At 33.7% G+C, this 25,837-nt stretch overlaps 1 protein-coding gene across 4 annotated transcripts in view; it reads right to left on the bottom strand.

The window, feature by feature from the left end:
* The window catches only part of BRAF (B-Raf proto-oncogene, serine/threonine kinase), a 140,460-nt gene that overhangs the window by 48,189 nt on the left and 66,434 nt on the right, over nt 1–25,837 (bottom strand). For all 4 annotated transcript variants that reach the window (XM_074366915.1, XM_045510973.2, XM_045510971.2 and 1 more), the window contains exons 3-8: nt 24,785–25,048; nt 12,224–12,327; nt 11,299–11,401; nt 6,258–6,406; nt 5,103–5,222; nt 336–495 (exon numbers count right to left, since the gene is read on the bottom strand). In XM_074366915.1, coding sequence (XP_074223016.1) covers nt 336–495; nt 5,103–5,222; nt 6,258–6,406; nt 11,299–11,401; nt 12,224–12,327; nt 24,785–25,048 — 900 coding nt within the window. The remainder of the gene's footprint in view (nt 1–335; nt 496–5,102; nt 5,223–6,257; nt 6,407–11,298; nt 11,402–12,223; nt 12,328–24,784; nt 25,049–25,837) is intronic.

The following is a 25,837-nucleotide window of genomic DNA, read 5'->3' as shown; positions in this document are numbered from 1 at the left end:
AAAGATTTCAAATTGATCTAAATAGGAAGCTTGCAAGTGTATTCGTTAACATAAAATGGTCAAGTGGATTACCTGTTAAATACATGAAGTTAAGACTTTTACAGAGATGGTGTCATAGAAAAAAAAATGAGAATAACTCTGTAATTTGGAACCAGTTGAATATTTAATGCCATTAGCGAAGATGACAAGGCCTTTCTGTATTTCATTAAAAGTCTATCACTCATAATAACTGTGATAAATGAAAGATGATACATTTCTGATCTATATTATAAGTGTAGCAGAAAAATTTAAAAATACAGTTGAATTTTTTTAGTTCAACAATGCTGGATACTTACATCAATATTGACGGGTTCTATTGTGTTTATATGCACATTTGGAGCTGACGAGGACCGGTCTCGTTGTCCAAACTGATTTCGATGATCTTCATCTGCTGGTCGGAAAGGCTGTGGAATTGGAATGGATTTTGAAGGAGACGGACTGGTGAGAATTGGGGGCCTGGAAAAATTAAGTGATTGAAACATAAGATTCAGAGCAACTTTACAGAGATAACAGCACGGAAAATCGGATGATACAAAGATTTTCCTGCTTTTATATTCTCAAAAAAACTTTAAAATAAAGCATTAAAAATCTAGCAGTAATGGCTTTTAAAATTACTACCTTAAAAAACTATTCTAGGCTTGTACCTAATACTGACAAAGCTGCTTTGCTCAAGCAGACCCTCCAGGGAGTATCAATGATAAGAACACTGATTTTTATCCAGAAAACTCCAGAGAAATCCACAAATGGCTAGAAATTACCTGTGGTTAATCAGCGGAAGGAACTCTTGTCCTTTAAGGTTACATAAAAATGCTCTAGGTAGGGACTGACTGAATAATGTCTGCCATTTTTTTCCTACCCTTGTCATTTCTTGATAGTTGAAGTTACTAAAATGAAATTTTTATGCAAAGTATTAGGAAATTATAAATATTTAAAAAATAATACATGCATATTTAAGGACCTGAAAGTTATGCTTTACACAAGAGTTGAATTAAAATCCTGAACAATAACGACAAAAGATCATTTCCAAATAGATGATCCTGACAGTGTCTCTCTCATTTTGAAATTTTTACCATGCCCAATAACTGATACAAGAGACACAGGGGAATAATACATTAACCATTAAAGCACGTATCTGTAAAAACAGCTTTTGACGAAACTATCAAAACAGGGGACAGAGTGACCTATTCTGGTACTGTAGATAAATAAAGTCTATGATCTCTCACCGCCCCCAGAATGAATGTGGGACTCATGGAGTACATTATGAAGTTTTGAGACTAGACTGTAAACATCTGTGAGGAGTCTCTGCCCCTCAGAAGGAATATCCAAGAGAGATGAGAAGTGAGTATCACTTGATAGATGAGGTATGACTGTCCCAGTGAGCTCCATTAGGACCAATGAATGACTCAGTGTTAACAGCCTCTCTTCAGAGACTGGCTATCATTCCACTTCATCATATGCAAATTCTGTAACTAATCAGTATTATTTAATGGTTAAAAAGACAGCCAGAAGGACAATGTAGAGGGGATAAAAAGACATTTTTATGAGGGGAGAGGATTTAGAGAGGAATGGGAAGAAAATATAGTAGAAGAGGACTAAAGGTTGAAGGAGCCAAAGAAGCCAAAAAGTGACAAAAAGCTTTGCAATAAAATATGTTAACAGAATCTGAACCATACCAGCTAATAAATTTTACTTCTTTGAAACACAGTATTAAGTGTAGGGAAAACAAATCTGACTTTATCTGTTCATATTAACTAAATGAATCTACTAAGAATTGAAATAAAAATAATAAAATATTATGCACTTTAAAAAACTGGTATCAGCCCAATGAGAATTACAGGTAAGACTGATGGAACCAACCTTTAGGAAAATTAGCATGCCCCACTGGTCTTTCTATTCTGATTATTAAGAAACCTTGAGTTTGTGATAGAGCTGTCTTTATTTTTGCTTGAGACAATCATCATACACCTTTTGCTAAGGGGTTTTAGGAGCAGGTAAAAGAATGTAAAAATGACAATATTAATATTAGCTTTTTAAATAGTTTTGAAAAGTGCACTTTTAAAAACTACTTAGAGGCTGATTTAAAGTTTCAATGCAACAACATACTACTACTTTAAGTTAGGACTTAAAAGTAGGAAAAGCCTAAATTAACTACAACTGTATAGGGTAGTCTAATTAATATAAATGATCTGGTATAGGGAGAGCAAGCCATTCTTGAAACTTACTGAATTAAGATTATGAAGGCAACATGTAGTACATAACAAATCAGAAATAAGTATGTGAAGTCTTTAACTAGGAAAAAACAAAAACCTGGATTTAATCTAATAAATTTTATTATCAAATCTAAAGAAAATGGATATATTAGAAAGTAAGGAAATCTGCCTATTACATAAAAATCAGAAAGGCTATATTTGGCAGTTGGCATTGGTCCACAAAGTCAATTTACCTAATCGTGAGGGCAAATATAGTATCATTTTGGAAAACACTTCAAGTTATTATAGCCTAATGTCATTAAACATCTGAATTATGTAATTCAAAAACAATCTTTGGATTATAATTTGGTTTCTCATAAATATCTTCCAAAGCAGAGGGAGTACTGATTCATCCAACACAAGAAGTCTGATCTATACAGGCAGGTATTTCTCACTGACATGAAGTACCTGGCATTCTGATTTAGTCTTTTCTGATTTTGATTACTGTAAACAAGTATATTTCTAACTCTCATCATTTCTAGGAATTGGTCAAAATGAGTTTCCATAGTGGGACATCTTAACTGGGACCTAGGCAAGTTATACCTTGTGAAGTATGTTGGCAGTCAGTAAACTGGCTCTCTACCTACCTTGTTGCAAACCTCCTTAAAGCAGTAGCAAATTAGAAATAAAAAGAATTTCACCTCTAACACCCTTCAGCAAATTACCAGTTAGTTTAGATCTCATTTTTAATCTAGAATATTAAAAATTTTGAAGCAGTGTGACTACCTCTGTTTCAGCAATACACACATTTTAAAACACTGACTTTTCATAAATTTATATATTCCATAGCATTTGTAAAAAGTAGAAAAGGTGGTACCTTTAACTCTATTCAAAACTGGGCAACGTATCATTCTCCACATCATTACTATACGTGATATGTCTTGGTTACATCCATTATTATATGTGACATGTCATATATGTGTACATATATATCATGAAACAATGATAATAATTAATAGTCCTGGTATCAGTTATAATTGTTATCAGAACTATTAATAAAATGCAAAGGAGTATCAATAAAGAACAGGACTGGCTTCTATCTTTTCACAGGCATGCATATATACTTGTGATATAAAAGCATCCAGAAAGCAAAAGTTTGAACATCTTTCTTATCATTTGCTCAAGACCAGAATGTACTTCAGTTTAGTTATGAATAAAATACTCGTGGCATAGGCAAATAGTTTCTTAATTTTAAGATAGCATTCCTTCACTGGAAGGCAAATGTCCTAAATCATTACCATTATAAACCTTCAGAGAGGCCAAACTGATCTCATTATGGTGATCTGTAACTCTGCTCACAGAACTAGGACCTGCCATTAGAAAGGCCTCGTGGTCTATTAGAACCTGTCAGAGGTAAATGTGATAGCCAAAAGATTAATGAAAAATCAAAATGAACAATGACAACACTTTGATTTGATCTTCTAGGAAATATACAGGTGCATATAACTAATGACAAGAGACAGCAGGAACAGAATGACTCCACCAGAGTGAACAACTCTCACAGCCTGACGAAAGAACACAGTGGTAGCATTTTCAGTGTTCCAAAATAGATAAATCTACTCCTTAATGCAAAAGTCTTTTGCTAAATTTTCTAGCCTTTGAGACCTTTAGAAAGGTTGACGTGGTAAAAATTACAGATCTATTGGGAGGTTCAACTTACTGTTTTATCTAGAAGAAACAGCATTATCTTGTGAACAGTGGAAAGAAGTAGGGTTGAAATTGACAATAAATATTCCTGGTTTTAACTAATTATCTCTGGGATATTCTAGAACAGAATGCCATGTGGGGGCTTTTTTTTTTTTTAACCAGTTACAACGATAGCATAATTTAAGGGGCCTCAAATCTAATAGGGAAACAGTTAAGCAGATTTGTGTAAGAAATGCTCCAAAACAAACTAGTATCTACTAAACTCACCATCTTCCCTACTCCACTATGAAGCCTGAATATATGATGCCTTTGCATCACCTTTAAAGTCAATTCTCTCTTTATCCTCCAAAACTGATTAATAATACTAGTTTTTTCCTTTTACACTTATGAACATCCATCCCTTCTCCATGTTGCTACCACTCCAGTTCAAGTCTTCACATTGCCTCTCACTGTCTTCACTACCAACAGCACTCTAGATATCTCTCAATCCATCTGAATATCACTACTAGGGATTCTTTCTTTAAAACCATTTTCACCAGGTTAGTCCCATGCTCAAAAACCCATAATTCTTTTTTTCCCTTTTATGCAAAATTTAAATTTCAGCCTGAATTCCAAGACTCTCGATAATCTGATATTTCTAGACTTTGATTACTGTTTCTTCACTGTCTCCCAAACCTACCATCCCCATTTCCTTTATTTACGCTGTCTCTATCCTTCCCTCTCTCCTTTCCATCTCCAATCACTGTGCTTTTATTCTCTGGGTTTATTCAGATGCTTGAATTCTTAAAGGTCCAGTTTAAATCCCACTTTCTTGATTACATATTGACTACTCTCACTATTCTCTTCTTCTACTGTAAACATGGTAATACTTATGCCCTTATCACACGTTTAAAGTAATTTGTGATAAACTGTAGATTATAATTATATACTATTTTAAAATTATCTTGTATGTTAATGCTACTTTTGTAAATAGAAATCATATACTTCTATATCTAATATTACCTAATAAAGTGATGAGCAGAAGGCAGGAACTCTAAAAAAATAAGTTACCTGAAAAGAGTTCTTAATGTAACAATATAAATGTTGGAAAGATTTATAATTAAATAAAAGTTCCAAAAGAAATCAGCTCAAATAGCATGTCACTGAACAGCAGGAGTCAAATCATACCCAATAGAATCGGAGGGGGGTGCAGACGAGGATGACCCAGACGTAAGGGCAGTCTCTGCTAAGGAGGCCTCCTCCTGTGGTATTGGGTGGTGTTCAAAGAACTTGGAGACAAACAGCAAACTGTGAGGCAAAAACAAAAACAAAACAAAACAAACCTAACTTGTGCAAAACCCAGAAGCTTCATACACCAGAATACATTACAGAATTAACAAAAATATCTGCGATCAAATTCCATTTTCAGAAAGGATTCTAAAATTTAGTTAGTTTTTTTCTTTCCTTCTTTTAAAATTAGTTTTATTTTTGTCTAAAGGCTTATTTAAAAAATTATACTGTACTTTCAAAGGCAAGCTTAGAATCTAAAACTAATTGTTCTACACAGCAAATTTCTACATGGTAGAAGGTAAAAACCATGCTTTATGGTTAAGGAATTAGAAGAAAATAAATATTGCTAAAAGTTAGATTACATATTTATGATATACTTTAAAGTACAGAGCTGAATTCCCTTTGCGCAAGTGATCAAAAAAAAGTAGTAAGACTTTAACAGAAGTAGCAACAACACAAAACAAGATTAAAAGAAACTCAATCTAATCTATTAGAGAAACTCTGGCATAAAGCAAATAGAAATTTTAGAAAAAAATTCACTGGGTTCAAAGAGTTTATATGTTGTTTTTAAATAAACTGAGGTAAGTGGATAAAGGGGGGAGATGAACGGGGGAAGAGAGGAAGGGAGAAGAAGGGAAGGAAGGAAAGAGAGAGAAGACAGACAGACAGACATTAACTTGGAGAAGAGAGAAAACATAATTTACAAAATAGCTAACAGAATCTGACTCCCTGATCTGTGGTCCAAAAATGTAACGGCTAACTGAACTGAAACACCTGCTCTCCTCCCAAAATCTATCTAAAACTGATTTCTACGGGCAAGGGATCTTTATTACTTAAAAGAGAATATAAAACATGAATGAAATGTACAGTCCAAATTAGAGTCTGAGAGAGAAGTACTGGCTATACCAAATATTACTCTCTAGCAACACTTTTAAAAATTCCTGGTAACAACCCTACTGAACAGAAAACTCCCACAGACTCTAAGATACACCAGTTTCATATTAAGAAAAGTTAATGTTAAATAGTAGATAGAAATTTTTTTGGATTACTTACTCAAGTTGGTCATAATTAACACACATCAGTGGAACCTCTGTACTACAACGCTGGTGAAATTTATAACCACATGTTTGACAGCGGAACCCCTGGAAAAGCAGCTTTCGACAGAAGTCACAAAATGCTAAGGTGAAAAAAGTTTTCCGTACCTGCAAAGTAAAATATCATAGATGATTTCAAAAACTTGCAAGAATCTTTTTAGAAATCAACTTATTTACTTTCTTATTTAAAATAACAAATCTTTAATATGCTTACATCATGAGAACTGACTTACACACTAAGATACTAAAATGAAAGGCAGTGGGCTCAAGATAACAGATGGCCTATATGTATTTACCTCCCACCAATTACCCAATTTAAAAACTCAGAAGTCAGTAAGATGGGAAATGAATTTAAGACTGGAAACTAGTTTCAAGCTGTACTACAATAAAAGTAAAAGCAGAGATGATAGTAGAAGGAAGAATTAGAAGAAAAAGGAAGAATAAAGGTTCACTTTAATAATTGTAAAAAGAAAGCAGTTACAAGATGCTTATTGGTGTCGACAGAACATCAGTATACATATATAAAGTTACAAAGGTATGTAACAGAGGAATAAAAAAACACAAAAAAGCAGAAACATGCGTTGGAGGAGAGGAAGCAGGAGGAAAAGTTGCAATATTACAAATAATCTAACTCTCTATGGAACTGGCAATCAGTAAACGATGTCTAAAATTGATAAAGCAAGAAACTGGCTTACAGTTATTATTCAGTAATATGAAAATAGCACCAAAAGAGTTTAAAACAGAAACCGTTAAAAGTTGAGTGATTTCCTATGGACAGTGGCATTAGAGGCTAGCAAGGGATGGGACAATAGATTATTTTTTTTATTGTAAAAGCCTTCTGCACTATTTAAAAAAATACATACATTTGAGTCAAATGTAAAAAAAAATTACTTATAAAAGAAAAAAACTAGTTTGTAATTATATGAAATCAGAACAACCTACCTAAACTTGCTAACTTAGGATAAGGGACAGGAAAATCACTTAGAAGATGCTAAGAAATACTTCTAACAAGTTATCAGTTTGTCAGAGGATTACAACACCTAAATGTATTTGTGAACATTCTTCTTTGTGAAACTTAAAAAGGCAACATGTAAGAACTCCACGTCCAGAGGCAAATGACCTACAACGTGGGTCACATAAACAGAACTGTGCTAGGGAGACTCTATCTTGGTAACTACCAAAGTCAGAAATTGTTTAACACTGTGTAGATAAAAAGCAGAAGACATAAGAAGGATAAACAAATACCAAAATGCTAACAATGGCTATTTAAGAGCGGTGAGAGCAGGGGTGACTCTATTTTGGCCTTTTTCTTTGCCATATATTCTTAATTCATTTCAGACAGCATTAACCACAAATGAAAGTAAGAAAAATACACCAGAACGTATAATGTACATCAGAATTTTCTAATCCATTCTACTGCACGTAAATGCTTTTCATGACCATTAAATTGATGTCAATATCCACAGTTTACCAAACTCTTTTCAATAAACATATTTATCAGGATAAAACATTATTTTAAAAATGTTTCATCAAGAAAATGGTATCTTGGCACATCATCCGTTCTGGCTTTTTTAGAACATTTAGGTAGTTTAGCTACCTAAATTAGCTACTCTTAGTAAAATTTAGCTACTCTTAGTATCTCTTATTTTCCTCACTTTTTTTTTTGAGGGTGGAATTAAATATGGTTTAATTAATTTATATTGCAAATTAAAGCACACCACAGTCACACATGCCTCAAAATAGACTACAAACTAGCAGTTAGATGAAGTAAGGCTTTCACTTCGATGTCATTATACTTGGGCAGGGGCCACCCATCACCTCCCTGACTGTCCTTTATCATTGGGATAGCCCTGCCATTTGGGGGGGAACTTGCCAAGCTTAGAAGCCAGAATTCAAGGTCACTCAGGCGGCTTTGCTGCTGATTCCTCACCTTTCTATGTATCACTTTCTAGGGGATATAAAAAGACAACTGACTGTTTTTAGTTTTGTTCCTTTTCCATTATTTGTCTTTAGATATACAAAAAATTAGAAACTTTTCTTTAATATTTATGTGGCTACTATTTACCAAAGCAAGCATCTTTTTAGATTGCTAGCAGAATCTCTGGAAATTAGAGCACAGAAAAATACAAAATGTGTTTACAGGAATCAGCACTTTATAGTCATCTGATCCTTTTTGCTAACTACTCATACTCTCAGTTGCCTAATAATCCACTGAGTTTCATGAAGTCCTAATTTCTCTTCCTTCTTTAATCTACTCAACTGCAGTATTTCTTTCTGTCACTGACTTACACTTGAAAACTATGTGCAAATGGTTGTTTCTGTATGTAAAGGAAGAGAAAACAAAAAGAGAGAAATGGGAGGAGAGGAGGCAGAAAGGAGAGGAAAACACCTGAGTAAGACAGAACGTGGTTATGCATCTGAGTATAAATTGAGTAAGTGACATATACCTGTGAGTATACCTTTGTCAATAAAGGTGGGCACAGGAAGGTATATCTTTTCTTTTGTGCCACAATTTATGCTTATTTTGGAATTCAAGCACATCTAGACATGGAAGGTAAACTAGTGGGAGGCACAGACCAGGCAATCTGCATGTATTAATTTGTAAGGTATGGGGCTGCCTGAGGAAGACATTAACCCTGGTGCCTATGGAGAATGGCAAGGGCTAGACACAGGGCAACTGTTTCTACTCTTGCTTCTCTACCTTCCCTGCCCCTTCGCCCTGCCAGTTTCCAAGGACTCCTGGGAGGTAGGCAAATACTGAAGCGACAGCTTTTATAAGACTCTATGAAACCAGGAGGGATAAGCAGCATTCCTTGAGGAGTCAGCAAAACCCAGTTCAGAGGAGCAAAGAGAGAAATTCTTCCCTTTCTAAGCAGTACACAGGCTTACTCTTGCCTCTATATGACACTCAGAGCAATTGTTCTAAAACACAAAATGCATCACACATCTCTTCTTCTTATATTAAACTTCCAATTACCTTAGAGAAAAGTCCAAATCTTTGACATGGCTTACAAGGACTCATGAGCTGGGCTCTGCTTACTCTACCTATATCATATACTTGCTACCTCTCCAACTCTGTACCATCCATGCTGAATTTCTTTCAAAACTAAAAAGGTAACGTACTTTCTTACTGCTCCCTGTGTCTCAAGCACTCTTCCTTTGACTGTTCATCTGCTATTCTCTCATCCATCAGCCCTTAGCTTAGATATTCCTCCCTTTGGAAAACCTTCCTGACCCCTCAAAGGCCATGTTAGGAGTCTCTACTCTGTGCATCCAAAGCATATTAAACATACACAGCAATTAGAGGAGTACACATGAAATTTTCTTATTAAATTATCTGTCTCTCTACTCTAAGGCAGGGATACTGTTTACTTTTTCATTGTTATATCCTCAGATCAGACAAAGTGTTGGCAAATGCAAAGTTCTCAATAAATATTTACTGGTAGCTCTCCAACTGTGCTGTGAGGATTTCCATACTCTGCAACTAACCTGCAGTTTGCTTTCATTATCCTCTTGTGGCAAGGACCTTCCTTAGGTACTATTTTAATATTATCTTATGGTTAGCAACTTCAGTCTTCTTTTACCTCCTCATACCTAATTTCTAGCTAAGAAAAATAACTAAGAAAAGCAGGAATGATCACAGTGAAATATAAGCTCAACTTTTTTTTTGATTCCTAAAAACTTATATAAAAAATCTTAAGATCTGTCCTCTCAAAATTCTACAAGTTAAAAAAAAACAATAGTAGTGAACTCCTTATCTCATCATTATAAAACTATCTGCTACACAGTAAATCTGACTCACATCAGATATATCTTACACTCATCCAAAAGATGCCTTATTTACTGAAGCACAAACCTGACTTCACTATTCACCCCAATGGACCCTCCAAAACACCAACCCCCAAGGAAATCAAAAGAGCCCAGTTGTACTAATCACCAAGACACATGGGAAAACACTTGATGCCAAAAGGGTAGCAATAACTAACCACTTAGAAAAATAAACTATCGTCAAAATTCCATATAGAGAAAAGTAGTAAATGCTTATCTGCCTTATAGATCGTTCTAATCTTGGATTCTGCCTACACTTTTAGAGGATAGGTTCTCAAGCTCTGGGACCTGTATTCTTAACTCTTAGGTAGAGAGGTCCCCATGTTCCAGGCCTCCTGGCTGTTGACACTTCACTAGGCTAGGTTCCGGCAAATGCAAAAACCAGACAAAGGGAGAAGTGCTCAAGGAGAACTTTAACAATGTTCTTAAGTCCTCAAGGAGAGCTAGTCCACCTCCATTAACGTATCCTTCAGAAACACTTACACAAAGGTGTCAAGATGTATGCAGAAAGATTCTGTTTACCATGTATGTAATAGATTTTTTTAAAAACTTAAATGTCTATTAATAGAGGGATAGTTAGTATACAGAACTTATGTTCTTAGGGACTATTCTGCAATCATCATTGCAAGCTAGGTGTGCTGACATGGAAGTTTGTCCATGATATACTGTTTAATTTTTTTAAAAAGGTGAATAACATCACACAAAACATGACTCCATTTTAAAAAAAAAAGGGAAAGAAATGGAAAATACTGAAGGAAAGAGAAGGGAGAAAAATAGGAGAAAACTTTGTGCTCAGAAGTACAAGGACATGTTTGTACATACAGAAAGAGTTTGGAAGACTACACAATAAACTATTAACAACTGGCCCATTTATCTCTGGTAGGGCACTTTCATGTTTTTAACTTGATATACTTTCATACCACTCAAATTCTTGAGAATTTTCTTTTAATAATAAATATTTATTACTTTTTAAAGTTAAAAATTAAGTATAATGATTGAAATAAAACTCTTTAGCTTAAATACGCATTTTTTTTTAAAGAACAACTGATTTTCAACTTAGGTAAAATATCAATTCCAAAATTATTCACCCATACTTCATATTCCCTAAATAAAAATTCATTCACAAGAACCTGAACATTTCTGACATTTCAAAAAAATATCAAGATACATACAAAGTTGTGTGTTGTAAGTGGAACATTCTCCAACACTTCTACATGCAATTCCTCTCCGGTAAGCCAGGAAATATCAGTATCCCAGCCAATTGGTTTCTTCTCTCTGAAAAGTGCAGACACAGCCTTTCTTGGTTATCATACCTAAAGACTTTCAACTACCTCATGCTGAAGATATGAAAATTGGTTATTGAGGGGCTAGTAATGGTGAGGGAGTTTTGACTCCCTGGTCTTCCATCGTTAGAAATTTAAATGGCAATAAATTAATTTTTAAGTTTACCCCAAATAAATGTATCACTCTTGGACAAACAGCAGGGTAAAGAGAGGTACTCTTTTCTTCAAGTCAGCTCCAGAAAAGACCTACAAACAGCAGAAAATGGATTGTTTCTGGGGTCCCCCCCAATAAAAATCATAGGTACAGATTTATCTGTCCAGTCAAAGAAAGAGTACTCAAGGGACAACATGCCCCAAAAAGCTGATTATTTTTTAAAAGGTATTTAAAATTGGGGGGGTCTTGGCACAATTTTAGATGCTTTCTGAAAGAAAAATTACTCAATATAAAACGTTAATTTTGATAAGCCTTTTGTGAAACTATGAGTTTGTATTAAAAACAGAGAAGTGGGGAAGAGCCTATTATTCAAATAAGTCACATTCTAAATGATTCAAAAATTTTAAGAATCTCAAACTCCAAATAAAGTCATTTGATAAGAGTAACAAACACTGTTGTCATACAAAGTTATCTAATGTTAACTCCTCAAAGGACCTATAAGATTCTTTAGGCTAACTAACTTAGCATTAATATTTTTTTTCTAAAGCTGATTTTCAATACCCTAGGTTTGGGTAAAGATCTTACAGAAAACCCCAAAATTTAATGTCTGAGGTTTTATCCCTTTTTAAAACAAAGTTTCACATCACATACAAACCATACCCATCCTGAATTCTGTAAACAGCACAGCACTCTGGGATTAGACCTCTCATCATCAGTGCTTTCTTTAGACTGTCCCGAACTGTAACTCCACACCTTGCAGGTACCTATGGTGTCATAAATATATGATATGAAGTAAAGGGAATAAGTTACATATTTTTTCACATCATTGAAAAAAATTACCTTCATAATACCTTTAAAATGTCATATGGATTACTATGTCAGAAACAAAATTATTTCTAGAGCTAAGTTAATATTAAAGAGAAATTATGACTCAATTATCTATTCACACTCACCAACTTAAATCAAAGCAAAATTAATTTCTAATTTTTTATTAAAGTAATGAAATATCTTAAACACATAAAGGACAGAAAATACAACAGGTTCCTATGTGTGCACCACTGAGAAGTAATAGATGTCATCATTTAAAGCAAAATCAATTTTGATTCAATACTGTTCAAAGCTGAAAACTATAATCCTTCAATCATACTGATGGTCCTTAAGAGATGTCTTACTGATCCTAACCACAGCAGAAGAAAATACTTGTCTTAATGTGTCTAACTGATATTTGTTGTTCAGTTGCCTAGCGCTTCTATTTCCTCTGAGAACCTGCCCTTCCCTAAAATCCACGTGGTACTGGAGAGACTATCAATCAAGGGTCACTACTTTTCTGGCTACACATGACATAAGCTAGCTAGTCAGTTTCCCATACCCCTGATCTAGGGCTAGATATACAATCCCAGCTGCACCAGAGTTCTACCTTTAACTGACAGACACTGGTTGAGAGACATTTCTGTGTCTACTACGGTTAAAGCATTCCATGAGGACAGAAATTTGGAGCCCCTAATGGCCATCTTCTTGGTACACTGAGAAAATCTGGCTATAGAATGAAGCTAATCTAAGGAACAGAGATGGCATTAGGAGTGGGGATGAAATGGGGCACTGAAAATAGAGATTAAAAGAATCTTTCTGTATATCTGAAGTTATCACTATCCTAGCCTTTCTGCATGAGACTCATCTCTCCAGTTATTAATTAATTTGAATAATTTAAAACTGAAAAAGAACTGACAAACATAGTGTAGACTAAAGTGAAGCAGTGGGAGTTCAGGTTGGGCGGTTTTTATGTGGGGAAAGGAGTGGAGATAGAGAACATGTGTTAATTAATAACAATAAAATTAAAGGTTTTTTTCTTTTAAATCTCTATTTAACAAAGCAAAAGTTTACAAATGGGGAATCTTTGTGCTAGAGGGGGAAAAATGGAGTAAAAGTGAATAGAAGACAGCTGAATTTAAATAGTATATTGAAGGGGAACAATTCAGAAAGCCAAATTAAGACCTAAGATTAGAAAACACAGGAGGCAGATTTTTGCTTAATATAACCATTAAAACTACCATCCAGCAAGGGTGAAGTTTATTAGGAGGGAGTATGCTCATCATTGGAAGTATTTAAGAGACTGGACAGGTACAGCTGATCCTCTTTATCTGTGGACTATATTTGCAAATTTGTCTATTTGCTAAAATGTATTTGTAACCAAATCAATACTTGTAGCACTTTTGCAGACATGCACATAGCCCTGAAAAATTTGAGTTGCTCCATGTGTACCTTCCCAGCTGAGGCTGAATAAGGTGACAATGCCTTCTTTTTCTAGCTCTCATACTGTATAACAAGTGCCCTATGCCAAGAAGCTTTTAAGCTAACGGACCCCAGCTGGCTAGAAAAAACAACCTAGGGGCCAATATCCAGAGGCCATCTTTGGCTCATTAATGTAATAGTAATTCAGTATTTCTCCCAGTAGCAATGGTTCAGTATTCACCAAACTAATTCAGTGTTTGCAGTGACTTTGTAGAATAGTAACTACTGTGAGGAGTGAGAGTCGGCCGTACCCTTCAGAAATAAGGAATAGAAGGGAAAGCTCATTTTTTTCCCTCTGCCATTCATATTCTGCTTACTCTAATACAGAAATTTCTTGATTGGCAACCCTATCTTTAGTTTTAAACACCATTCAATCTATCCTATCCCATGTTACTAAAGAAGGTGTGTGTCAAAGACTTCCGAGAATCTGATGAAAGCCTTAGATACTCTCTGAAATGTAAAAGTTCAGAGAATTCAGAGAACCTGAAGCCCATACCTGGATGCTGAGGAGCCCACTGAACTCAAACTTAGAATCCCATTCTGAAATATAATCTTACATTTTATTAGATTGTTTAAAATTTTCCAGTTATTTAGAGGGCAAAATTCAAATTCCTCTCTACGGCATGTAAGGTCATCAACGAACTACAGCTATCTACCCCTCAGTTCCTTTGGTAATTTCCCTCAAGCACTCCTGTTAACGCCATTTTGTAATACAGCTATACTCCCTTCTGCTTGTCTGAACAGGCTGATTCCAAGGTGTATATATGTTTCATTAGCAGGCAAAGATTTGGTTTCCAATCTTGGCACCAAGGGAAAGTCATCAATCAGTCCTCATTCATCCACTTCTGTAGGCTGATTTTTATTTGCTCCTTCACAAATGTGCCTGTTCTAAAGACTGACAGACCGATGGAACAAAACAGAAAGACCAAAACAGACTCCAACACAAAAAGAAAATTAGAATTAAAAAAGGGGCAGTATCTGAAATACGGTAAAGATGAACTTTTAAATAACTAATGTTGGGACAACTGGAACCAATCTAGGAAAAAAAGGCCCACCCATACTTCATACCATATACTAGGGTAAACTCCAAATGAATCAAAGATTTAAATGTTGAAAGAAGGAGGGGACAAACCATAAAAGAACTGGAAGAAACATGGCAAACTCCTTTATAACCTCAAGTGAAAAAGGCCTATAAAACTATGATGCAAAATCTGGAAGCCATAAAGAAAAAATACTAAATTCAACTACATAAAACTAAGGAACTTTTTAAGATGGCAAAACAAATACACACACTATAGTCAGCCCTCCATATCTGTGGGTGCTGCATCTGTGGATTCAATCAAAAGGTGATCAAAAATATTAGGAAAAAAATTCCAGAAAGTTCCAAAAAAGCAAAAATTGAATTTGCCTATTATAAGTAATCTATAGATGACTTAAAGTATACAGGAGGAGGTGCATAGGTTATATGCAAATACTATATCATTTTATATAACAGACTTGAACATCCAAGGATTTTGATATCCCCATGGGATCCTGGAACCAATCCCCTGTGGATACTAAGGGACAACTATATAAGCAAAGTCAAAGGACAAATGCAAACTGGGAAAAAAATATTTGTAACTTATGTAACAGGCATATAAACTTCCTGGTATATAAGAATTCCAGAAAAACTGAGATCAAAATCAACAACCTGGGGGTGGGGGGTGGGAAGGGACAGACTGGGATTTCAAAATGTAGAATAGACAGACAAGCTTATACTGTATAGCACAGGGAAATATATATTAGATCTTGTGGTAGCTCACAGAGAAAAATAAATGTGACAATGAATATATATGTATGTTCATGTATAACTGAAAAATTGTGCTCTATACTGGAATTTGACACATTGTAAAATGACTATAATTCAATTAAAAAATATTTTTTAAAAAATCAACAACCTAATAGAAAATGGGCAAAGAACATGAAAGACACCTCATACAAACAAAAGTATAAATGGCCTTCAAGGATATGAAAAGGTGTTCAATCTCAGAGATAAGCAAACTCAAACTTGCCAAAACATTTTTCATTTATCAGATTGGCAGAAACCCAAACGTTTGACAACACAGCAGTTGATGAGGCTATGGTAAACAGGCATCTCATACACTGCTGATAGCAGTGCAAAATTAAGCAAGACATACAAGGCAAAATTTGAAAGTATCTTATCAAAACCACAAATATAAATTTCTCTTTCCAAGGAAGCCTATTTTTGGTACACTGTAACTGGTAAACTACAGTACATCTATATAATGGAATCTACAGCAATAAAAAGGAATATTTAAGCATACTATGCATGGAAATGGAAAATTTCCACAAAGGTCTACATAAACGTTACACAAAATACAGAATGATATATACAGTATGTGTATGAAGAGGACTGGGGAAATAAGAATATATCTTTGTATTTGCTTTAATTACATAAAGAAATACAGAAAAAGCACACAAATAAAAGGTTACCTAAAAGGTATACCAGAAATTGGATATATATGGGTAGGGGTGGAAACCAGATTTTTTGATGCAAATATTGAGTAAAAGAATTACCTATTCAAAAAGGAAAAGGTGTAGAGGAAGGCTGTCTCAAATTTTAGGGCTAAAGACTAAAACAGTATTTTCAAAAGAACCAGGTACCTCTTCTTCAAATTCCAAAATTAAATGTCCTGATTAGGCTGTGACAAAGCAGTGACAATTTTTCTCTAAAGAAATATAAAAACAAGTATCCTACCTCAAGAAAGACTTACAGTCAATGTAATCATCTGAATATTGCCAAAAGAAAATTTACACCAAACAAAATGTATCAGTCTAAATTTTAACAAATCAGTTTTCAAACTGAATATAAATCATCTTTTATCAATGCATTCATGATGGTTAACCACACTACTCTACTTTTGTGTATGTTTAAAATTTTCCATAAAAAAAGGTTTTCTTAAAACTTTAAGTACTCCTTAAATAAGTGGCCATGAAAACTCAGGCAGCCGTCAAAATTATTACATGTGTATTTGAGCTAGTAGATTAATCTAGTAGTTTAAATTCTTTGTAATGCAGAAACTAAAACCTTCATACAGTACTAATGAGAAAGTAAAATGATGCAGCCATTTTCAAAAACATTCTGCTAGTTCCTCAAAACATTATTGGAGGCATATACTCAAGAAAAATGAAGACATATGTTCATATAAAAACCTGTCCATGAATGTTCATGGCAGCATTATTCATAATAGCCAAAAAATGGAAACAACACTGATAATGGATACGTAAAATGTGGTATGATATACAAAATAGGATTTTATTCAATCGTAAAAAGGCATGAAGGACTCGTACGTGCTATAATGCAGATGAACCATAAAAACATGCTAAGAAGCCAGTCATAGAAGACCACATATTGTATGATTCCATTTATATAGAATGGAATGTCCAGAATAAGCAAATATATAGAGACAGTAAGAAGGTAAGTGGTTGGCTAGGGCTGGGAAGACTGGGTAGAAGTGGTAAGTGACTGCTAATGAGTACAGGGTTTCTTTTTTTACAGCGATGAAAATATTCTAAAATTAATTGTGGTGACAGTTGCATAACTGTGAATAGACTGAAAATCATTGGATTATATACTTTAAATAGATGAATTATATGGTATGTAAACTATATCTCAGTAAATCTGTCTTTTAAATTATGAGTTCAAGAAGGCAGGCTTAGCATAAGCCACATTTCAGGGAAACTGGGCGAGATATTTTTAGCTTTCTGTTGTCATATAATATATATATTGAAAAGTATATACGAATGAGGGTATCTCATGCCTAGTATACTTTAAATTCTACTAGATCAGTGATATCTTCTAAATTTTGTTAACATTCAATGTCAACCAGGGTCTCGTGGAAAAAGTAAGTCTCATACACTGTAGAGAATCTAAACTAGTAAGAATTTTGCTGATTAAAAGGTACATATTACAAAAGTTTTAAGTGTGCATATCCTATGATCCAATAATCATTTCTAGGTATCTAATATGAAAATATTCCCACAATGTTTCAGGATATATGTACTTAAATGTATTTTGCAGCATTACCTAATTATCCATCATGAAAGAAATAGCTAAATAAATCATATACAATCACTCTAAAAAATAATTTTAACCATAAAAAAGAAAAAGGTAGCTCTGCATTATGTGAAAGAAGGTTGTTAGTGTAAGCTAAAAAGGTTAGTTCCTTTCTCCTGCCTCCAGCAATGTTCCCCATCCTTCAGATAATCACAATGAAGAAGTTTTTATATACAATTCAAAAATATCTCAAAGGACACACATGTTTATTCTTTTTAGTCACTGTATCTAATCCATAACCTGGACAGTCTTATTTAAATAGTTCTGTACCAAAGGACACTTACCTTGCTTTTACTTTATTTTTAGAAATAATGAATAAACATTCATTTTTGATACAGAGTATCTCATAAAATCTCTAAATTACTTTTTAAAAAAATTATACTTTTGAGGGGGAGGGTATAGCTCAGTGGTAGAGTATGTACTTAGCATGCATGAGGTCCTGGGTTCAATATTCAGTACCTCCATTAAAAAAATATGTAAGTAAATAAACATGATTTCCCCCTCAAAAAAAAACCAACAAAAACAAACAAAAAAATTATACTTTCGAAATTATAAAGTTAAATGTATCTGTTAGAAATTTTGAAAAAGTATAAATACCTCTAATATCATCACCATGAAATAATCGCTGCAACATTTTAAAAAGTAGTATATTTCACATGAATTTTAACACAATAAAAGCCAAGTGAGATAAAAGAACTGAACTTCAAGTAAATGCTTCTTCACTAAAATAGGTCAATCCTTGGAAAAGGCCTCTAGAGTAGCTCTTTGCTCTGCCATATAAATTTTACAATCAGTTTTTCAGATGGGGTGGGTAGAATGGGACAAGACCCTCTTAGAATTCTGACAGGAACTGCACAGCATTTAGAAAGAAATATATTTAGGAAGATTATCAGGAACAAAGTAACTTTTAATTGCTTACTCTTTTCAAATGTCTTTCAATAAAGTTGTATAATTTTCTTCATAAAAGTCTTAAACATTTATTATTTTTACTACTGTCAATATCCTTTTAAAACAAAATTACACATTCTAATTATTAAGTGGTGAGTTTCTTATTTACTATAATAATTTAGCAGCTTTTCTATGTAGGACAAATTATTTGCAAATAATAACAGTTTTGTTTCTTCCTTTTTAATCCTTATGTTTTTTACTTCTTTGTCTTGTTGTTTTGCATTGGCTAGGATATTCCATACCCTAAGTAGTAGGCATTTTTATCTTGCCAATTTCCAATTTTAATGAGAATGCACCATGCAGTATAATACTTCTTAGACATATTTGGTAGATACCCTTTATCAAGGAAGTTCTCTTTTATTCCAAGTTTACAGAGTTCTTCTGGTTTCTAATCACAAAAAGGTTTTCAATAACATCAAATGTCTTTTGTTTACTGTATCTAGAGCTATTCATACAGTGTTACTCCTATAATCTGCTAATAAGAACTGCACTGGTTTTTAAAAATCATTGTTGTATTCCTAGAATAATTATTCTTTTAAAATATATACATTGCTGGATTCAGTTTGCCAATATTTTATTAAAGATTTTTGCAAGTATGTTTATAAATGAGATTAACCTTTAATTTTTGTATATCAAATGATCTTTAGTTTTAAAATCAAGATATACAAACTTGATAAACAAGTTAGGAAATGTTCTCTCTTTTACTTTTCTATGGAACAATAAAATTTATATAGGACTAGGATTTTTTTGAATTTTTTCCTGACATGACATTTAAAAGTGTCTTTAAATTTCTAAAAATTTAGTTTTCCATTATTGTTCCTAATTTCTACACTATGCTCAAAAATCATAGCCTATTTTTGTGGAGGAGATTCCCTTTCTTGCTTAAAATGCAGTTAAAAAAGAAAGTTAGTGTTCCCATACATTCTTGAAAAGAATGTGTATTCTTGTATTGATGAGGTCTACATGGTCTACATGGCTATTATATAAAACTGACAACTGTGTTGTTCAAATCTTCCATAAGTGCACCAACTTTGCCTGCTTGATCTATCAATTACTGGAGTAGGTGTGTTGAAATCACCCACTAGGGAAGTGAATTTTTCCATCTGTAATTCTGTTGTTTTACATATTTTGAGGCTTTTATTATGTATATAATTCTTAGAATTTCTATGTCTTTCTGTTAAAGTGTTTCTGTAAATATGACCATCCTCATCCTGAATACTCTTTTCACTCCTTCAAATCTATTTCATATCCAATTTTCTTTGGTTATAAAAGGCTCATCATTCCTGCTTTAAAAGAGATTTACTAAGGCATAATTAAACATATAATAAACTGTAATAATTTAGGTGTATAATTTGATACATTTTGATTTATATATATACATACATATATATGTATATGAATATTCCACACAACCATCACTACATTCAAGATAATGAATGTATCCTATTACCGTCTGAAAATTTCCTTGTGCTTCTGTGTAACCCCTCTTCTGCCCTAGCTCCAAGCCCAGGCAAATACTGATCTGCTTTCTGCCACTGTAGAAGAGTTTTCATCTTCTAGATTTTTATATAAATGGAATTATAAACTATGTATTTGTTTTTGTCTGGCTACTTTCACTCTGCATAACTGCTCTGAGAGTCACCTATGCTGTTGTGTGTATTGGCAATGCATTTATTTCTACCAAATAGTATTTCATTTTATGGATATACCAACTTGTTTAACCATTTGGGTTATGCCCAGTTTTGTGCATGCCATGTAAAACTTACAGAAGTAAATTATTTCTCTAGAAAAGATAAACAAAAGCCAATAAGCACATGAAAAGATGCTCAGCATCATCAGCCAACAAAGAAATGCATATCAAAATCACAATGAGGTACCACTTCATAGTCAATAGGATGGCTATAATCAAAAAGAGAAATAATAAACAAGTTATTTATTTCACTGGTCTATATGTCTGTCTGTTTATACAATGATTTAATTATTGTGGCTTTGTAATAAGCTTTGAAATCGGAAGTGTGAGACTTCACCTTTGTTCTTTTTCAAAATTGGGTATTCAGGAGTCCTTGAGATTCCACATGAATTTCTGGATGGATTTTTCTATTTTTGCCCCCCCCCACCACCAAAAAAGCTGTTGGGGCTTTTAAAGGGACTGCATTAAATAAAATGGAAAATTGTTTTCAAAAGTGGTTGTACCATTACACATTCCCACCAGCAGTGTATGAAAATTCTGGTTTTTCACATCCTTACCAATAGCTGGCATGGCCACTCTTTCATTTTAGCCACTCTAGCAGGTGGTATCTTGTGTCTTTAATTTGCATTTTCCTAATGACTCATGACACCGAACATCTTCTTATGTGTCTGTTTGCCATTCACATATCTTCTCTGGTAAAATATGTTCAAATCTCTTGCCCATTTCTAAATTGAGTTGTTTGTTTTCTTATTATTGCTTTCAAAGAGCTCTTTATATATTTTGGATACATGCATGTCCTTGATCAGATATATGTTTCGCAAAGATTATCAGTCTGTGGTTTGTTTTTTTATTCTCTTAACATTGTATTTTGAAAAGCAGAAGTTTTTAATTTTGATAAAGTACAACCTATCAATATGTTCATTAGGGATTTTGATTTGGGTGTCATATTTTAGAAACTGCTGCCAAATTCCAGGTCATAGATTTTTTCTCCTCTATTTTCTTGCACAATTTTTTAAATTGAAGTATAGTTGATTTACAATGCTGTGTTCTTGTGCAAATTTTATAGTTTAAAGTTTAACTTATTTTTCATTCCTTCCTCTGTGTTTAGTTTTCTCCCTAAAGTAATTTTTGGATGGCTCCTTCAAGTACAGCCTGGGCAAAGTGAACTCCTCATCTGGAAATTGCCTTGATTCATAGTGTACCTGGCTAGCTAAACTCAGACTTTAGCTAAGCAATTTACAGGCATTGCTCAGCACTTTAAGAGTATTATTCTACTGTATTCTGGCTTCTACAGCTGCTATGAAGAAATTTTTTGATAATCTAAGTGTAATTCTTCTATAGATAATCTTTTCCTAAGTGCTTTCAAAACAACATTCGTTCATTCTGTTGTATCTAATAAGTATGGATTCAGGTTTATTTATATAACAAATATGTAACAAACTTATGATTTATATATAATTTATAGAGCTTATATTTCCCAAATCCTTAGATTCAAGTCTTTCATGAAGATTAGCCATCATTTCTCTGAATTTTGCTCTACTCCTTTATTTCTTTTTTTAAAATTTTTTATTTATCTATTTTTTAAAATTGAAGTATCATCAGTTTACAACGTGTCAATTTCTGGTGTACAGCGTAATGTTTCAGCCATACATACACATACATATATTCATTTTCATATTTTTTCATTATAGGTTACTTCAAGATATTAAATACAGTTCCCTGTACTCCTTTATTTCTATTCCTACCTTCTGGAACTCCTTTGAGGCATATAACCTGTCTCATATTTTCTCTGACTCTCTTTCCTCGCTTTTCAGAGTTCACTAATCCTCCCTTCAAATGGATTCAATCTACCTTTGAGTTTTTAAAAACAAGTATTTCTATTTTTGTATGGAATGACTAATTTTTATTTTAATTTTTGTATAGCATTTTAACTCTTGCTCTGTAATATGCTGTAACTAGCTTGACATATTGAGATTTTATTTAAAGTGTTACTTTGTTACATCCTCAAATCAGCATCAATATGTTCATTAGCCTTTTTTCCCTAGTTGACAACTGTTTCTTTTAGCTATCTATTTTTCTTTTGTTCTATGTTGTTTGAATTTTTCCAACTCTATTATGAAAAATTTTAAACAGATAATTTGAAAGAATGGTACAATTAACATCCAAATTCTCTCAAATTCTAACATTATTTTTTGATATTTGTTTTCTCTCTTTAACATTTTGTTTCCCATCACACCATTTGAAAGTTCCAAATTGACTGAGATAGAATTCAGAATACAGGAGAACACTCTCAAGCACTAGAAATATTCTATATCTTAATCTGCATCGCAGTTACACATGTAGAAGGTCACTGAGCTGTACCCTGAGATTTGCACATTTTACTGTATGTAAGTTTCATTTCAAAAAAAGGGCACGGGGGTTGCAGGCATCTGACAATTTACCCCTAAATACTTAAGCATGTATTTCCTAAGAATAAAGACATTCTCCTACATAGTAACATTCCTATTACTACACTTCAAAAAACTAATAATTTCATAATCACATATTCAGTCAACATGCAACATTTCCCATCTCAAGAAGGACCACACTAGTCCCAAACCAGGATCACACACTGCATTTGGTTGTTTCGTCTCTTTAGTCTTATCTAGTATAGAATAATCTCCAATCTTTTCATCCTCCATGACATTCAGTCCAAGCTGTTTGTCTTATAGGATGTCCACCTTCTGAATTTATCTAATTGCTTCCTTGTGGTGTTAACTTCTTCCCTTATCCCCTGTATTTCTCATAGAATGGAAAGTCCAGAAGCTTAACATTCAACACAATCATTTTCAGCAGTAATATTTCATAGATGATAACTGTCATCCATTGAGTTTTAAATTTTAAGACCACCTAGAAGTTCTATTTAGTTCTTTCTTAGGAGTCTAATCCTGCTGTTAGTAACTCTTCTAATGCTCTAATGGTAGACTGTTTCTTACATATTAAAATGGGATTTTGAGCTTGTCAGTGAGGCATCATCTATGTGAATTCTATGAGTCTGATATGGGTGAAGGAAGGTTATGCATTTGCTTCTGCCCAGTGCCTAAGTGTTAGTACCACTCCAGGACCAGTTGCCATGTTAATTTCTTAGGTTGAGAATTCCTGAACATGCAGGTAATACAATATGAACCCCACCCTATGATGAGAACAGGTCTATACTTCAGAATTCACAAGGGTAACTTTAACCTTTATCTGGAGCCTTGGCAAAGATAGACAAGTTTCACTGCTATTAATGTGTACTGGTGAATAGATTTTCTTCTAATTCACCCTTTTGCTGAAGGTAAAGCTATTCAAAGGCTCAGATTTATGTGAGGGTCTTAGTTCCAACTCCCTCTGTAACACAGGCAAAGGCCTAGTCTTGCATCTCCACACACTGATATTCATATGCCTATGTTGCACAAGGTGACAAACCGACCCCACTGGGACTACTACAGCATACATCAGCAAACTTTTTCCATGAAGAAGCAGCATAAACTAATGCTGTCTGAGGGAATAAATTTAAAAATTACTTTGACTTGTTTATATTTGGAAATGAAATTTTTTAAATTAATATCAAAAGCAACCACATACATTATAAGAAATTAGATGTAAACAGGTGCATTATTCATTAAATCCAACATCAGTACTTGTTGCACTTGATATAGACCATTGATAATAATCCTACAGATTTCTCTGCTTAATATGTTACTTACTGAGTACTGTGTTCCGATGATGATACGAATGATCAATAATCAAAAGTTATGTAAACAAGAGGAAAAACGTCAGCACACTACGAATCTAACAACCGATAATAAATCTGAATAGGGATTTCTCAAGGGCAAAGAATGAATCTTACTGACATATTAGACAACAAGCAAGCTCAAGTCTTGAAATTCTGATTGATTCTAAACTAGCACTTAGACTTGAGTGTGATTCAAGTTTGGTAAACAGGTTTAAATGTCAAATCTGACAATAAAGACAATACAATTTGTTCCAGTTAAGGAATACAGACTTTGGAACCAAATAATTATGTCCCTTCCATTCTTGTTTGAAACGAATGCTTCCATCTGCATGACCACTGAGTATCACATTTCATTTTCAACAACTAGGCTTTCTGAAACATACAAGGGGAAAGCAATGATGATATTAAAAGTTGACTCACCACTGTCCTCTGTTTATTGGGCAGGAAGACTCTAACGATAGGTTTTTGTGGTGACTTGGGGTTGCTCCGTGACACATCTGTGGGGTTTTGAAAAACTGAAAGAGATGAAGGCAGCACTGAAAGGCTAGAAGAGGAAGAAGATGTAACGGTGTCCGTTGATGCAGAGCTAGAAACAGAAAAATCAGTTCCATTCCCCAGGGATTCCAATAACTGTTGTTCTCTTTGTTGGAGGGCATCTAGCTTGCTGGTGTATTCTTCATAGGCCTATAAAATAAAGTAGACTTACATTGAATCTGGATTATTTCCTGATAGTAACACAAGGAAATATGAAATTTTAGTCTCTGATTATAATCTCATTACAATCTAGCTAACAGGATTTTGTGTTACAAGTTACAAAATAAATGCTGGAAATATTGTATATTAGTACTTTTATCTTTAAATTAATAAATCTTTTGTTATAATACACTACATCTAAAAACTGACACACACATGTGTCTATAATAGCCATGCATATTAATTTAAAAAATTATTTGCAATTTTCTGGTCAAATCACAAGTTACCTTCCAAACTACACCTAACATGAGAAAATACTACATTAAGGATAAATATCCCCTGTGTTAAAAATTATCTTTTCCCAGAAAAGTTGTAGGCATATGAAGTTTCATATCTTTCTCTGTCTCTTTTTCTCTCTCCAAAGAACACAAAGAGAGGTTGAAAAGACTAGGTGTTAGAGAGATTTGACAAAAAACAAGACTAAGGTACATAGTGCCAGGTCTCACCATTACCACCAAAACCTCCTCAACAGGGAGCAGAAGATGTATAACTACCACCTTCTTTCTGAAACTGCTGTCAGTTAAAATACTTTATTTTTCTCACTAGAGATCTCTTACAGTCTCCCCTTCCCCACCAAATACTGCCTAGAGAATAGAATTTTATTTGAAAAGGGGGTTTATATCCTGCATTCAAGAAATTTTGAGGACATTATCCATCAGAGTACCTTTCTAGAAGTTTATTTTACTAAAGCTATAAAGTCAAATGTTCACACAAGATATC

Source organism: Camelus bactrianus, chromosome 7, assembly GCF_048773025.1.
Source record: "Camelus bactrianus isolate YW-2024 breed Bactrian camel chromosome 7, ASM4877302v1, whole genome shotgun sequence".
NCBI lineage: Eukaryota > Metazoa > Chordata > Mammalia > Artiodactyla > Camelidae > Camelus > Camelus bactrianus.
This window is presented reverse-complemented; position numbering and strand designations above follow the sequence as displayed.